The 17,438-nt window shown below is 47.0% G+C and overlaps 1 protein-coding gene across 1 annotated transcript in view; it reads right to left on the minus strand.

The window, feature by feature from the left end:
* Positions 1-5,191: 5,191 nt before the first annotated feature.
* The window catches only part of LOC121866150, a 200,464-nt gene continuing 188,217 nt past the window's right edge, over positions 5,192-17,438 (minus strand). The window contains exons 18-19 of the mRNA XM_042365741.1: positions 5,629-5,834; positions 5,192-5,282 (exon numbers count right to left, since the gene is read on the minus strand). Coding sequence (XP_042221675.1) covers positions 5,192-5,282; positions 5,629-5,834 — 297 coding nt within the window. The remainder of the gene's footprint in view (positions 5,283-5,628; positions 5,835-17,438) is intronic.

A 17,438-nucleotide genomic window follows, 5' to 3' on the forward strand; every position in this document is an offset into this window, starting at 1 on the left:
ATTTTACAAGCTGTTTATACAGTGTAGGGCCTGATGGATACACTGTTCGGTCGTCGTCACTGTTGCCATCTGTCAGCCCGAAAATCACAACTAGCAAAAATCGCTCAACTTTACGGAAATAAACCCCAAAGTCAGTAAAATCCACCGAAATTAATCCAAAGGTCGCTTGAATTCATCAGTACTGTACCATCTTTATAACAGTATATTTCACAAATTCCCCCCAAATTCGGGTCAAACCACGAATGAATAAACAAAATCCAGTAATATCGCCGTAAAAAAAATCGCTAAGATTACACAAATCATCTCCCTAAAATTCCTGAAGGGGCCGTGAAGTTCATCGACTTTTCTGCTAAGTTGGCAACACTGGGACCACCCTTCTCTAAGTTGGTGACACTGGGACAACTTTTTCCTCTTAAGTTGGCAAAATTGGGACTTCTTTCTTCTCAGTTGGCGACACTGGGACCACTGGGTAATTGTCTGCTGGGATTGGGACCAATGGAATTAATCGAAGAGTGACTCGTCCATAGAGAACATGTCGAAGTGTTAGACCAATAAAACCTGCCGATGAGCTTCATCACGTAGGAAGGGAAGAAGGCTGGGAAGGAGGTGGGAAGGAGGGGAGGGAAGGAGGGTGGGAAGGAGGTGGAGAGGGTGAGGTCTTGCCGAAAAACCACGTAATACTCAGCCATCAACAGAGTGTTTCAATATGAATTATACAGAGAGACACACACAGTCAACAGGGTACTCATGGCTGGTCCTCTCTAACACATCCACGGCCGAGTTAGCTCAGTATTTTTTGGAGGTCGTGCAGTATATTCTGTCTGAGGTTTGATATAATTAAATTGTCATGAAAAGATGTGAGGTCATTGTCTAAGTATTGTCTCATTATATATATATATATATATATATATATATATATATATATATATATATATATATATATATATATATATATATATATATATATAATATATATATGTGTGTGTGTGTGTGTGTGTGTGTGTGTTCGAAAATTCGAATTGCTTCCTATGTAAGAGAAATCTTTTATGTAAAACTAACGCCACCTGATTTACCTAACCTAACCTAACCTAACCTGACCTGACAATACATAACCTAACTTGACCTTAGCTAACCTAACTAAACCTAACTTCTAATGTCATCCACCTTCACCTAACCTAACTTACTGCTGGACTTGTGTTTGTGTACTATCATCATTTACCACCGTCATACTACTACATACAGTAGCTACCACAACTACCACCACTATCTCCAACACAGCTAATATCATCTTTATCCACCACAACTATTATCACAGTATTCACCGCCAAAAACATCACCATCACCACCACTAGTATCATCAATAACGTCATTAACATCACCAATTAATTATCCACCATCACTACTATCATCATCACCACCATTATCACCGCCACCATCACCACCACCACTACTATCACATCATAACCACCACCACCAACACCATCACTCCATCATTACCATCACCTACCTTCATCACCATCACTTCCATTACCACCATCACCACCACCGCCATCACCACCGTCATCACCACCATCCCTACCACCTTCATCCCACCATCATCACCACCATCATCACCACCAACATCTACCCATCATCCACCATCATCCCATCCCCATCATCATCACCATCACATCATCACCACCACCATCATCACCACATACCACCACAATCACCACCACCATCACCACCACCATCTCACACCATCACCCGTCATCACCATCACCACCCACCATCACCACCACCATCATCACCACACACACATCATCACCATCCACCACCACCATCATCACCACACACCGCCATCATACCCATCACCACCACCATCACCACCACATATACCACACCATCACCACCACCACCATCATCACCATCACCCACATACCACCATCCACCACCACCACGCCATCATCACCACCATCATCACCACCATCACCACCACCATCATCACCCACCATCACCATCCACCACCACCATCATCATCACCCACACACAGGACAGGGAAGTGTGGTGTTTCCTTTAATGTTTTGATACCACGGTCGTCATGGCACCCTTCCGTCTCCCCTCCTCCAACTCCTTCCTTCTTTCCACTACCTCCTCCTTTCCTGGTCTTTGCTCTCACCCTCCTCCTCCCCCCCATCTACGGTTATCATCTCTCCCTATCCTCTACCTGCTCTCCTCTTTTCCTCCTTCGTCTTCAGCTACAAATTCTATTTCTCCCATCTCCTGTCCCATAATTCTCTCCTTCCCTTCCTCTTCCTTTCCTACGCCCACTAACTTTCCTCTTCTCTTATTTCCTATCCCTTACTTATCTTTCAATGGCTCCTCCATTTCCTCTCCCATTTCTTCTTCTTCTCAATTCTTAATCCTTCCTTCCCTTCCCCTTTCCTCTTCTTCCTTCCCTTCTCATATTTCTCTCTTCCACTCTCCTCTCCCCCAGAATCTTTCCTCTCTCCCTTCCTCCACCACCCCTTTCCCCCCCGCCCCCCACAAAATTCTATCCTTATTATCGTCATTATTACAATTGAGCACAAAATACGTGTAACAGAAGGCCTTGATTCATACTTGTGTTTCGATGCCTCTATCATAATCTCTTGTGGCTCGTGTAGGAGTTAGTTGTACCATCGCACTTATTTTGTACCATAGCACCTATTGATTTTGTACCATAGGACCTATTGATTTTGTACCATAACAACAATTGTTTTTCCATCGCACCCTTTGGTTTTGTTCTATAGCACTTACTAATTTTGTAACATAGTACAAATATATTAATTGCTATGTTACGTTTTTGTTCCATTGAACTTTATAATTCTTATTTCATAGCACTTATTATAACTATTATTATTCCATAGCGCTACTGTAACGGTAATTGTTCCAAAACACATTAATACTGTACAACTATCATTATAGTACTATAATATATAGTAAACATTATTGTTCAATACACATACTGGAACGACTTTTGTATCAAAGCCCATACTGGAAACGGATTTGAACCAGAGAACTATATTGGAACTATAACTGTACCATAACAGTGGGGGAGTTATGATTTATTCTTTGTTCCACTCTACTGTTCGCCCTTTTGACGTGGAACAATGTAATCATCCCTCTATCTATGGCATTTACTCTGTGACGTCACATCGTTTCCGCTGACAGTAATAACAACTGGAAAGTAGACGGTAAAAGTGTGGACGAGTGGGGGGATAACTGATAACTTTATGTGTGGGGATAATAAAATGGAAATGACTGTTTACAGACATATACGTATGTACGTGTGTGGGTATATATATATTTTCCATCATCTCTTCAGTTACTTTAGCCTTTTGTAAAGTTCTTATATTCCTGGACACTGGCGTTCACTCTATCAGTCTTTTGTCAATACTCCGTTCCCAGTTTTATTCCTCAACACGAAAAGTCTATTTTTTACGTGCGTCATCCCTGAGGCATCAAGCGTGATTTCTCTACTCGAATTCCAAAATAGCCGCCTGACAGCCATCTTTCTGTCAAAACTTACAATATTTTACATCCCTAACTGAGGACAGCTATCTCCTCGTTACTACAAATACGGTTTGAAAATAGATTAATGGGCATGTGGGCTGGGCAATGGCCTAAAATCAGGCAAAATTTCACGAAAAGAGTTAAGGTTGTTTTTCCATGGCGACTGACAAATAGCAGTCATTTCTTACACCTGGGACTGCGGGGTCGAAACCAGGCGTGAACACATTTCCTCCATGTTTGGGAAATCATTAAAGTCTTTTAAGTAATTATGATTCACTTTGATAGTTGTTCCTTTTTGATCAGATTCAAAATGGCCGGCAAAAGCGTATCCTAATTGTAACAACTAACGTCAATAATTTGTTTATGGATTCACCTTTAACAAATCTTATCAGACAGAGATTACTCTTCACTTAATTAGTCTATATCACCACAGGGCAAACTGTACCTCAAGGGATCTATCTAAACTCAAAATGGCCGCCAGTCAGTCAATTCGTAACCAAGCGGAATGACTTTAAAACGCCGCCTTGGGAGCCTGAAGGTGCATTAGCAGAGAGTAAGACACGAATACTGAAGGTGGAGAGTGACCTTCTTGAGACACAACCATCACCGCCTACCTCGTCTCTCTCACCAGACCTAGCGCCTCACCAACCACCCCTACTCACCATCTCTCATCCTTCCTTCTTCCTCACCAGTTCTCACCACTCACCATTTCTCCTCTGTCAACAGCTCTCACCCCTCCTCCCACACCATCTTTCACCCCTCACCCATCCTCCACCCTCACCATCTCTCATCCCCCCCTCCACCCTCCAGCTCTCACCCCTTCACCGTTCCTCCACCCTCACCATCTTTCACTCCTCACTATTCCTCCACCCTCACCATCTCTCACCCCTCACCGTCCCTCCACCCTCACCATTCCTCCTCCTGTTCGTCCCTCAACAAGGAACCAGGACAGAAGAAGCATAACTGGTGCCTGATGGAGGTTCACCTGGGCTTTGTCAAGGTGTTCCAGTTCTCTTGCTCATTACCGCCTCACAACACCTGCTCCCTCACACGCCACCGGGGTAAAATTGACACCACCTGACACCTTCATGATCTGTCATTAAACACCACCTGAAACCATCACCATCTGCTATCAACACCACCTGACACCAACACTACATAACAAACACCACCTGACACCAACACTACATAACAAACACCACCTGACACCAACACTACTTAACAAACACACACGACACCAACACTACATAACAAAACACCACACACCAACACTACATAAAACACCACCTGACAACTACATAACAAACACCACCTGACACCAACATTACATAACAAACACCACCTGACACCAACACTACATAGCAAACACCACCTGACTCCAACACGCCCTGACACCAAGATCCCCCTGAAACCAAGATCACTCTGAAACCAAGATCCCCCTGACACCAAGATCCCCCTGACACCAAGATCCCCCTGACACCAAACAAATGAGTAAACAATATGACATGACATTATACATACATAAAAATGCTCTCTCTCTCTCTCTCTCTCTCTCTCTCTCTCTCTCTCTCTCTCACGCACACAGATACTCAAGACAAATTAGATAATATTACCAATACATATCCTCATACCGAGACCATTAAGGGGTACAGTATACTTACTTTAGCCTGTCCATATAGTCTGTGTTCAACCCTGTCATCAACACGGCCTCCCTGGCAAGACTAGTGGCCTGCTCCTTGTCCCGGAACCTGACATCACCACAGGGAGGGGGGAGAAAACATATATTAGTCACCTTTATACTGGTGAAATGGAGGTGAGACATTCTTATATTAAACCTTCATATTGGAGATGTGTGTGTGTGTGTGTGTGTGTGTGTGTGTGTGTGTGTGTGTGTGTGTGTGTGTGTGTGTGTGTGTGTGTGTGTGTCAGTTTTCAACCTTATACTGATAGTGGCTGTTTCCTTATAGATTTCTTATACTACATAGTTCTTTTTATACTTGAGGTGGATCCTTATACTCACTTTCTTTTTACCTTCACTTTCTCTGACTCTTACTCTCTCTCTCTCTCTCTCTCTCTCTCTCTCTCTCTTCTCACCCTTCATTGACGGTGATGTGGACGTAGGAGGTGGCTGGTGGTAGCGGCTTCAGTGTTGTGGTAGTGATAGTGGTGGTGGTGTCTGCTGGGTCGTCCGTGGCGGGTGGTGACGAGGACGAAGATGATGACGACGGCGACGACGAACTCTCTGTTCCAACTTTCGTCTCTTCTCCTTCGTCTTTTGGTTCCTGTATCCGTTTATCATTCTGGTGAGAAGAAGAAGAGAGTGTGAGAGAGAGAAAAGAAAAAGGTGATTATAACCCTACAGGAGAGAGGATGAGAAACAAAATCCTATCGGTACTGAGGAAAAGTAAACATACAGTACGTTGGGGGGATGGAGAGAAAGGTATATGAAGAGTTGAGAGGGATGAGAGAGAAATGAGAGAAAGAAGGCTGAGGGGGATGGAGAGAGAGGGATGAGGGGAAACGGAGAGAAAGAGGGATGAGAGGAATTGAGAGAAATAAGAGGAATTGAGAGAGAGAGAGAGGGATGAGAGGAATTGAGAGAGGGGTGAGAGGAAATGAGTGATGGATGAGGATTAATAAAGGAGGATAAGAGGAATTGAGAGAGGGGATAGAAAGGAAGGGATGGGAGGAATTAAAGGAGAGGGGGCTGAGAGGGGTTAGTGGAAAGAGATGAGGGGAATTAAGAGTAAAGTGAGAGGGATTAAGAGTAAGAAGGGATAAGGGTTAAAGGTGAGAGGGTTAGGGTTAGAAGTGAGAGGGATTAAGAACAAGAGGTGAGAGGGATTAAGAGCAAGAAGGGTTAAGGGTTAAAGGTGAGAGGGGTTAAGGGTTAGAAATGAGAGGGATTAAGAACAAGAGGTGAGAGGGTTAAGGTGAAAAGAGTGGTCGAGGAGATGGCTGAAAGGGGTTGAGGTTGAGATGAGAAGGGTTAGAGGTTGAGGCTGAGGAGTGCCGAGAGGGGTTGAGAGGTGAGAGGGGTTAAGAGAGAGGGTTAAGAGACTGACGGAGAGCCGAGAGGGGTAGAGGGGGAGAGCGTAGGCGGGTGAGGACACAAGCCGTCGGTGTTGGCACGCGGCCAAACAAACGGTTGTCATGGCGACGAGGGAACAAGGTGGTTGTGGTGGACTGTTCATAATAACAAGGTGGTTGTGGTGGACTGTTCATAATAACAAGGTGGTTGTGGTGGACTGTTCATATGGTTGTGGTGGACTGTTCATAATAACAGGTGGTTGTGGTGGACTGTTCATAATAACAAGGTGGCTGTGGTTGACTGTTCATAATAACAAGGTGGTTGTGGTGGACTGTTCATAATAACAAAGTGGTTGTGGTGGTCTGTTCATAATAACAAAGGGGGTTGTGGTTGACTGTTCATAATAACAAGGTGGTTGTGGTTGACTGTTCATAATAACAAGATGGTTGTGGTGGACTGTTCATAATAACAAGGTGGTTGTGGTGGTCTGTTCATAACAACAGGTTGTGGTGGACTGTTCATAATAACAAGGTGGTTGTGGTGGACTGTTCATAATAACAAGGTGGTTGTGGTGGTCTGTTCATAATAACAAGATGGTTGTGGTGGACTGTTCATAATAACAAGGTGGTTGTGGTGGTCTGTTCTATAACAAGGTGGTTGTATTGGACTGTTCATAACTAACAAGGTGGTTGTGGTGGACTGTTCATAATAACAAAGGTGGTTGTGGTGGTCTGTTCATAATAACAAGGTAGATTTGGTGGTCACAAGTGGGTTTGTGTAATACAGCACCCTTGCCCGTCTTCAGACTCAACTCAGAGCAACAGGTCACAGTTTGGTATTCACAGTGGAGGCGGTGATTGATAATTGGTGGGGTTGGGTGGTGAAGTTTGGTGGTGGATTGATGGTGTGGTGGGGTGGATTGGTGGTGATGGTGGTAGAGTTAGATTGGTGTGGTGATAGTGGTGGGTTGGGTGGTGGTTGGGTGGTGGTGATGGTGGTGGGTTGGTGGTGGTGATAGTGGTAGGGGTTGTGGTGGTGATGGTGGTGGGTGGTGGTGGTGATAGTGGTGGGGTGGGTGGTGGTGATGGTGGTAGTTGGGTGGTGGTGATAGTGGTAGGGTGGGTGGTGGTGATAAGTGGTAGGTTGAGTTGGTGGTGATAGTGGTAGGGTGGGTGGTGGTTGGTGGTGGTGATAGTGGTGGTTGGTTTGGGTGGTGGTGATGGTGGTAGGTTGGGTGTGGTGGTGAGTGGTGATAGTGGTAGAGGTTGGGTGGTGGTGATAGTGGTAGGGTGGAGTGGTGTGGTGATGAGTGGTAGGGTGGGTGGTGGTGATAGTGGTAGGTTGATTGGTGGTGATGGTGGTGGGGTGATTGGTGGTTGGGTGGTGGTGGTGTTGGGTTGAATTGGTGTTGATGGTGGTAGTGGGTTGATTGGTGGTGATGTGGAGTGGTAGAGTTGGGTGGTGGTGATGTAGTGGTGGTGAGTTGGTGATGTGAGTGGTAGGTGGGTGGTGGTGATGGTGGTGGGTTAGATTGGTGGTGATAGTGGTTGGGTGGGTGGTGATAGTGGTGAGATTGGGTGGTGGTGTAAGTGGTAGGGTGGGTGGTGGTGATGGTGGTAGGGGTGTTGGTGGTGATGGTGGTGGGTTGGGTGGTGGTGATAGTGGTAGGTTGGGTGGTGGTGATGGTGGTAGGTTGATTGGTTGTGATAGTGGTAGGTTGGGTGGTGGTGATAGTGGTGGTTGGTTGGTGGTGATAGTGGTGGTTGGTTGGTGGTGATAGTGGTGGTTGGGTGGTGGGGAATTGTGGGGGTGGTGGTGATAGTGGTAGGTTGGGTTGTTGGTGGGTTGGGTGGGTGAGATTGGTGGGGATTGGTGGTGATAGTGGTAGGTTGGGTGGTGGTGATAGTGGTAGGTTGGTTGGTGGTGATGGTGGTAGGGTGGATGGTGGTGATAGTGGTGGTTGGGTGGTGGTGATGCTATTGGGTGGTGGTTATAGTGGTAGGATGGGTGGTGGTGATAGTGGTAGGTTGGTGTGGTGGTGATAGTGGTGGTTTTTGGTGGTGGTTGGAAGTGGTTGAGTTGGTGGTGATAGTGGTAGGTTGGGTGGTGGTGATAGTGGTGGGTTGGGTGGTGTGGTGATGGTGGTAGGTTGGGTGGTGGTGATAGTGGTAGGTTGGGTGGTGGTGATAGTGGTAGGTTGATTGGTGGTGATCGTGGTGGTAGAGTGGTGGTGATAGTGGTGGTTGATTGGTGGTGATAGTGGTAGGTTGGGTGGTGGTGATAGTGGTGAGGATGGGTGGTGGTGATAGTGGTAGGTTGGTTGGTGGTGAGAGTGATGGTTGGTGGTGATAGTGGTGGTTGGGTTGGTGGTAATAGTGGTGGTTGGGTGATGGTGATAGTGGTGGTTGGGTGGTGGTGGAAGTGGTTGGGTGGTGAGGTGATGGTGGTGGGTTGGGTGGTGGTGATAATGCGGTAGGGTGGATGATGGTGAGAGTAGTGGTGGTGGGTGGTGGTGATGGTGGTGGTAGGGTGAGGTGGTGATGGTGGTAGGTTGGGTGGTGGTGATGGTGGTAGGTTGGGTGAGTGGTGATCGTGGTGGTAGGGTGGGTGGTGATAGTGGTGGGTTTAGTTGGTGTGGTGATAGTGGTGAGGTTGGTGGTGTGGTGATGAGTGGTAGGGTTGGGTGGTGGTGATAGTGGTAGGTTGGGTGGTGGTGATCGTGGTGGTAGGGTGGTGGTGATAGTGGTAGGTTGGGTGGTGGTGATAGTGGTGGGTTGGGAGGTGGTGATAGTGGTAGGTTGGGTGTGGTGATGGTGGTAGGTTGGGTGGTGGTGAGAGTGATGGTTGGTGGTGATAGTGGTGGTTGGGTGGGTGGTGATAGTGGTGGTTGGGTGATGGTGATGAGTGGTGGTTGGGTGTGGTGGGGTGGGGTTTGGGTGGTGGTGGGGGTGGTATGTTGGGTGGTGGTGATGGTGTAGGTTTGGTTGTGGTGTTGTGGTGGGGTGATGTGATAGTGGTGGGTTGGTTGGTGATGGTGGTAGAGTTGGGTGGCGGTGATAGTGGTGGTACGGTGGGTGGTGGTGATGGTGGTAGGTTTGGGTTGGTGGTGATGGTGGTGAGGTTGTGGTGAATTTGGTGGTAATAGTGGTGGGTTGGGTGGTGGGGTGGTGCAGGTGGTGGTGATAGTGGTGGGTTAGTGGTGGTGATTAGTGGGTTAGGTTGTGGTGATAGTGGTGGTGATAGTGGTGGTTGGGTGGTGGTGATAGTGGTAGGTTGGGTGGTGGTGATAGTGGTGGGTTGGGTGGTGGTGATAGTGGTAGGTTGGGTGGTGGTGATGGTAGGTTGGTATTGTGGTGGTGATGGTGGTGTGGTTGGGTGGTGGGGTCGTTGGGTGGTGGGAATTGGTGGGGGTGGTGGTTGGGTGGTTGTGATGATGGTGGTTAGGGTGGTGGTGATAGTGGTAGGTTAGGTTGGTGGTGATAGTGGCGGTTGGGTTGGTGGTGATAGTTTGGTTGGGTAATGGTTGGAGTGGTGATGGTGGTTGGGTGGTGGTGATAGTGGTGGTTGGGTGGTGGGGTAGTGGGTGGTGGTGATAGTGGTAGGTTAGGTTGAGGTGATAGTGGTGGGTTGGGTGGAATTGGTGGAATTGGTGATAATTGGTAGGTTAAGTGGTGGTGATAGTTGTAGGTTGGGTGGGGTGATTGTGGTGGTGATAGTGGTGGTTGGGTGGTTGGTGATATAGTGGTGGGTTGGGTGGTTGATAGTTGTAGGTTGAATTTGGTGTAGAGTGGTAGGTTGGGTGGTGAGGTAATAGTGGTAGGGTTGGTGGTGGTGATAGTGGTGGTTGGGTGGTGGGGTCATTGGGTGGTGGGAGTGGTGGGGAATTGGTGGTTGGGTGGTGGTGATGGTGGTAGGTTGATTGGTGGTGATAGTGGGTGGTTGGGTGGTGGTGATAGTGGTACGTTGGTGTGGTGGATGATGGTAGGTTTAGATTGGTGGTGATAGTGGTAGGGTGGATGGTGGGTGATAGTGGTGGTTGGGTGGTGGTGATAGTGGTAGGTTGGGTGGTGGTGATGGTGGTAGGTTGGGTGGTGGTGAGAAGTGGTGGGGTTGGATGGTGGTGATAGTGGTGGTTGGGTGGTGGTGATGGTGGTGGGTTGGGTGGTGATGATGGGAAGTGGTGGTTGGGTGGTGGTGATAATAGTGAGGTGGGGTTGGTGGTGGTGATGAGTGGTGGGTGGTGGTGATAGTGGTGGGTTGGGTGATGGGTGATAGTGGTAGGGTGGATGATCGTGATGAGTGGTAGGTTTGGTGGTGGTGATGATAGCGTTGGTTGGGTGGTGGTGATAGTGGTGGGTTGGGTGGTGAAGTGGTGGTTGGGTGGTGGTGATGGTAGTGGTGGTTGGGTGGTGGTGATAGTGGTGGTTCGGTGGTGGTGATATTGGTGGTGATAATGGTGGTGGGTTGGGTGATGGTGATATGAGTGGTAGGGTGGATGGTCGTGATGGTGGTAGGTTGGGTGGTGGTGATGTGTTAGCGTTGGGTTTGGGTGGTGATAGTGGTAGGTTGGGTGGTGGTGATAGTGGTGGTTGTGGTGGTGATAGTGATGGTTGGGTGGTGGTGATGGTGGTGGTTCGGTGGTGGTGATGTGTGGTGATGGTGGTGGTTTGGTGTGTGGTGATGGTGGTGGTTGGTTGGTGATAGTGGATTGGTTGGGTGGTGGTGATGGTAGTGGGTTGGTGGTGGTGATAGTGGTAGGTTAGGGTGGCGGTGATGGTGGTGGTTAGAGTGGTGGTGATGGTGGTGGTGTGGTTGGTGGTGATGTAGTGTAATGATTAGTGGTGGTGATAGTGGTAGGTTGGATGTGGTGGTGATAGTGTGGTAGATTAGATTGGTGGTGATAGTGGTGGTTGGTGGTGATGGTGGTGGTTGGGTGGTGGTGATAGTGGTGGTTGGGTGATGGTGATAGTGGTTTGTGGTGGTGGGGTGGTTGGGTGGTGGTGATGGTGGTATGTTGGGTGGTGGTGATAGTGGTGAGGTTGTGGTGGTGATAGTGGTGGTTGGGTGGTGGTAATAGTGGGTGGTTGGATGGTGGTGATAGTGGTAGGTTGGGTGGTGGTGATAGTGTTGGTTGTGTGGTGGTAATAGTGGTGGTTGGTTGGTGGTGATAGTGGTGGTTGTGGTGGTGATATGGTGGTGGTGATAGTGGTGGTTGGATGGTGGTGATAGTGGTGGTTGGGTGGTGGTGGGGGTGGTTGGGTGGTGTGAGGTGACAGTGGTGGTTGGATTGGTGGTGATAGTGGTGGTTGGTTGGTGGTGATAGTGGTGGTTGGGTGGTGGTGATAGTGGTGGTGGAGTTGGTGGTGATGGTGCTGATAGTGGTGGTTGGGTGGTGGTGATAGGGGTGGTGATAGTGGTGGTTGGGTGGTGGGTGATAGTGGTGGTTGGGTGGTGGTGATGGTGGTGGTGATAATGGTGATTGGGTGGTGGTGATAGTGGTGGTTGGGTGGTGGTGATAGTAGTAGGTGGGTGAGGTGGTGGTGGTGGTTGGTTGGGTGGTGATGGTGGTTGGGTGGTGGTGATGATGTGGTAGGTTGGGTGGTGGTGATAGTAGTAGGTTGGGTGGTGGTGATAGTGGTAGGTTGGGTGGTGGTGATTTTGTGGTTGGGTGGTAGTAATAGTGGTGGATGGGGGATGGTTGGGGTGGTTAGTGGGTGTTGGTGCAGGTGGTGATGGTATTTATGGTCCATGTGGTGTTATTGGTGGTGGTAGTTAGGGTGATGGTAGGCGAACCACTTAAATAAACCACTTCTGGTTGTGGTTGAGTGCAGGTCATGGTTCACCCACGCCCCCACAGGCTCCTACACCTGCCTTAGAAAACTCTTGCTCGTGTCTGTTGTGATTTTTTATCAGAGGTGAAATACACAGGTGCCAATACCTTACCCTCTTGTTTACTGTACTGTCAATCACGCTAACGAGACTCAGGAGAAAGAAATCAATAAAGAAAGGCTAACAGACAGAAAGACCAACAGAACGATTGGAGTGATTAAGTGATTGATTGTGTATAGTTCATCTGGTGCTGCAAACTGTGTGATACTCTATTCACATAGAGAGAGAGAGAGAGAGAGAGAGAGAGAGGCTGGGGAGGTCAGCCTCCTCGATAAACTAAATGATTCCTCCCTCTGCAATTGAGACATGAGCTACCAGGATGGACGTTAGTAGCCAGCCTCGAGTGCTGGACAGATACAATCTCCTGGGGTCCCAGATTAGAACACTACCAGCAAGGCTGGGCAGTGCGTTTAGAGAGAAAGATAAACAGACGTTCACACACACACACACACACACACACACACACACACACACACACACACACACACACACACACACATGTCAACTCTCACTGACCATCACACGACATATCTGCAAATTTGGTAAAACTACCATCCCCGACACCAGCTCCTACTACCTGACATCCCTGTCCAATGCTGTTCGACACCCACCGCATCCAGCACATACGTGCACAGAACCGTCGCTATAAAACAAGTCCCAACCAGAAAAATTATCAATAACATGTAACAAATCAGCGTATTCACTCCCAGTAAACATCTCCTTACACTGTCACTATGTTGAAATGAACTGTAGTTTAGACCATCCCCATCTAAGTTAATATATGTCTTATTTGTGTCATATGTTACTATATATTATTTGTAACTCGTAACCCATTCCCCAAATATGTAACTGCATATTTTCAGCCTTCTAAAGCTCTTCAATAAACCGTTAATTATTAAAACACACACACACACACACACACACACACACACACACACACACACACACACACACACACACACACACACACACACACACACACACCACACACACACACACACACACACACACACACACACACACACACACACACACACACACACACACACACACACACACACACACACACACACACACACACACACACACACACACACACACACACACACACACACACACACACACACACACACACACACACACACACACACACACACACACACACACACACACACACACACACACACACACACACACACACACACACACACACACACACACACACACACACACACACACACACACACACACACACACACACACACACACAACCTATCAGCACGGGTATTTCCTCCAGGTTAAATAAAGTTAACAGAGTAACCCCTGCAAAAAAAATACCTTGAAATGGTACACTAAATGGAGCTTCGTATGGTTTGGAGTGATGGTGAAAATAGAAGCCAGGGGATGACGTTGATGGTGATTTGATGGTGGTGATGGTGATGCGAAAGTTCACTATAGTTGTGATGCTAATATTCACTGTGGTGGTGGTGATGGTGGTGCGAAAGTTCACTATAGTTGTGATGCTAATATTCACTGTGGTGGTGGTGATGGTGGTGATGCTAATATTCACTGTGGTGATGGTGGTGTTGCTATGTTCACTGTGGTGGTGATGGGTGATGCTGCTAATGTTCACTGTGGTGGTGGCGATGGTGGTGATGCTAATGTTCACTGTGGTGGTGATGGTGGTGATGCTAATGTTCACTGTGGTGGTGATGGTGTTGATGCTATGTTCACTGTGGTGGTGATGGTGATGCTAATGTTCACTTTGGTGGTGATGGTGGTGATGCTAATGTTCACTGTGATGGTGATGTTGTTGATGCTAATGTTCACTGTGGTGATGGTGGTGATCTAATGTTCACTGGTGGTGATGGTGGTGATGCTAATGTCACTGTGGTGATGGTGGTGATGCAATGTTCACTGTGATGGTGATGTGTATGCTAATGTTCACTGTGGTGGTGATGTGGTTGATGCTAATGTTCTGGTGGTGATGGTGTGATTGTTCATGTGGTGGTGGTGGTGTTGCAATGTTCACTGTGGTGGTGATGGTGTTGATGCGAATGTTCACTGTGGTGGTGATGGTGTTGATGCTAATGTTCACTGTGGTGGTGATGGTGGTGGTGATGACGACGATGAACAATCAAACCAAAGTGGAGGTGACAGAGATGAGCATTTGAGATCTTCGGGTAGGAAAAGAGGAGGAGAGGAGAGAGAGAGAAGAGAGGTGTTAGAGTGAGAAATAAAAGAGAGAGAGAGAAACAGGTGTTAGGAGATACACGCAGGTAGACACACGCAATAAACAGATGTTAATAAGGGCATTTTAGCGGGTCCTTAGCCCGATTTCCTGATTGTAGGGACTCCAGGTGAATCTTAGGTGCCTGTAGATGTCTGTAAGTGATGTAGAATATCCCCCCCATCCACCCACCATCAGGCAAATGATTAAAGCTCACCTGGTAGGCTGCGGTCGGCTAGGTGATGAAATGTCACTCCCGTATGGTGCGAGTGATGTGCTGTTTTGTGGTAGTGGTGTGGTTTTGTGGTAGTGGTGTGGTTTTGTGGTAGTGGTGTGGTTTTGTGGTAGTGGTGTGGTTTTGTGGTAGTGGTGTGGTTTTGTAGTGGTGTGGTTTTGTGGTAGTGGTGTGGTTTTGTTAGTGGTGTGGTTTTGTGGTAGTGGTGTGTGGTTTTGTGGTAGTGGTGTGGTTTTAGTGGTAGTTGTGTGGTTTTGTGGTAGTGATGTTTTTTTGTGGTAGTTATGTTTGTGTGTGGCTTTAGTGGTGTGGTAGTGTGTGGATGTGTGTGTGTGTGTGTGGTGGTAGTGCATAAGAGTGATGTAGGAGGTGGTGGCGTGTGGTAGGTGGTGGCAATGGTGCGGTAGTGTGGTAGATTGTGGAGTAGGTGATGGTGGTGGGTGGGAGTGTGGTGATAGTCGTGGTGGTTGACAGTGGTAGTGGAAGACAGATGTGCTAGAAATGAGTGGGCAGGCGGCAGACAGGACAGATGACTCCAGTTAGATACAACAGTCACACAAATCAGTCAAGTCATCAGTTCAGCCACAACCAGTCATCGGAAATTTTCAATTCAACACTATGACCTAACCTAACCTAACCTAACCTAACCTGACATACAGCCTGCTGACCCTGCCTACTTCTTCACCCCTAACCTAACCTTCAACCTAACTCTTCTCCTGACCTGACCTGACCTGACCTAACCTAACCTGTCATCAAAGTGGTGTTCATAATACCACTGTTTGTTAAGTTCCACTACCACCACCACTACTACCATCATTACCACCACCAACTCCACCATCACTACCACCACTACTCTACAATACCCCTACCACCACCACAACTACCCACCACCACCACCACTACAACCACCACCACCCTCATCACAACTCATCAAAAGTTATAATTGAGTAATGTTTCTTCAACACCACCAGATAATGGACCAGCACCTCAGCAGTAGGCAGGTAGAACTAGATAAAGCTTCAAATACAGCTAAACGTGCAGGGCAGCTTAATTGTAAGCTTAACGTACAGTGCAGCTTCATGTACAGTATAACCCAGCAAGTACAGCTACATTAACGTTTGGTACAGCATAACCTATGGGCTTAGTGTAATGTTACAACACACATACAGATACACAAGCACAAGTCAGACACAGTTCAATTACACGTACAGCCAAGACATAGTTCCAAGTACAGAATCACGTACAGTTACACAAACACCCGGACATAAACGTGATGAAACCAGAAGGCAGGAGTCTAGCTTCTAAGTTTTAAGGTTCCAAGCTTACCTGTGGCCCCCGCAAGCTCAGCCAATAACACACTCTCTCTCTCTCTCTCTCTGGCAAAATTATCATTTCTCTGCTGAATGGACGAACCAAATCGGCTTAGCTCGGCCACATTGTTCCCCTCGTTCACCTGCCCACGTGATTACATCTGTATACACACACACACACACCTGTCAATTTCACACCTGTCCTTGAATACACCTGACGTTGAGTACATCTAAACACACCTACACCTGAACATACCTAAACCTGATCCCAAACCTGGTGCCAGTTACCAATTAGTAATTAAACATCTGTACATCTGGTAATTAGCGTCTTTCCACATTCTTACACTTAGTAGCCAAGTCAATTCCCGTATATAGAACTGAACACACAAATGTGCTTGAATACTCCCATGCAAATGTGAATAACATTGTAATTCTGTTATGCACACCCTTTGTGACTTCTTGCCTACAATACCTTTGCGCTATCGCTCACAGGAAGAGTAAGCGGTGCTAAATGAGCAGCTGTACGTGGCAAAATTCTCAATTCAATTCTACAGGTGTGGGATTTATCTGACGCGATGATGATACGCAGGTGTAAGTGCAAAGAGTTAGCTCCTTGAGTACGACGAGTTAATCTTAATCCATTGAGTAAAATAACTTCTTGAATACGATGACTTAATCTCTAAACTACAGTGACTTAACCTCTTGAGTACAATGAATTAACGCCCTGGGTGTGATGGCTTAATATCTTGATTATATAGACTATACCATTTAAGTACGATGGTTTAACCTCTTGAGTACGATAAGTTAACCCTTTGAGTGCTATGACTTAACCTCTTGAGTAAATGACTTAACCCCTTCAGCACAATATCATCGTACACAAGCGGTTAAGTTGTCGTACTCAACTAACATAATCCTCACACTCAAAAGGGGTTAAGACCTAGTACTCAATGAACTCAATTATCGTACTCAAAACATAGGTCATCATATAACAATAACAAGTGCCATGAGATGTACAGGTATAAAAAATTAATTAAATAAGTGCACCTGCATTGTACCTACTGATAGGACGTAGTGAACACGGGGATCTGGACTGAACATATGCGTCTTTACCTGCATTTAAATGTATGTATGCATACTTCATTTTTAGTCCATATAACACACAAACTTTGAACATATAATCAACGACCTCACCAGCCAGGACTCGAACCC

Source organism: Homarus americanus, unplaced genomic scaffold, assembly GCF_018991925.1.
Source record: "Homarus americanus isolate GMGI-L3 unplaced genomic scaffold, GMGI_Hamer_2.0 scaffold3044, whole genome shotgun sequence".
In the NCBI taxonomy this organism is placed as follows: domain Eukaryota; kingdom Metazoa; phylum Arthropoda; class Malacostraca; order Decapoda; family Nephropidae; genus Homarus; species Homarus americanus.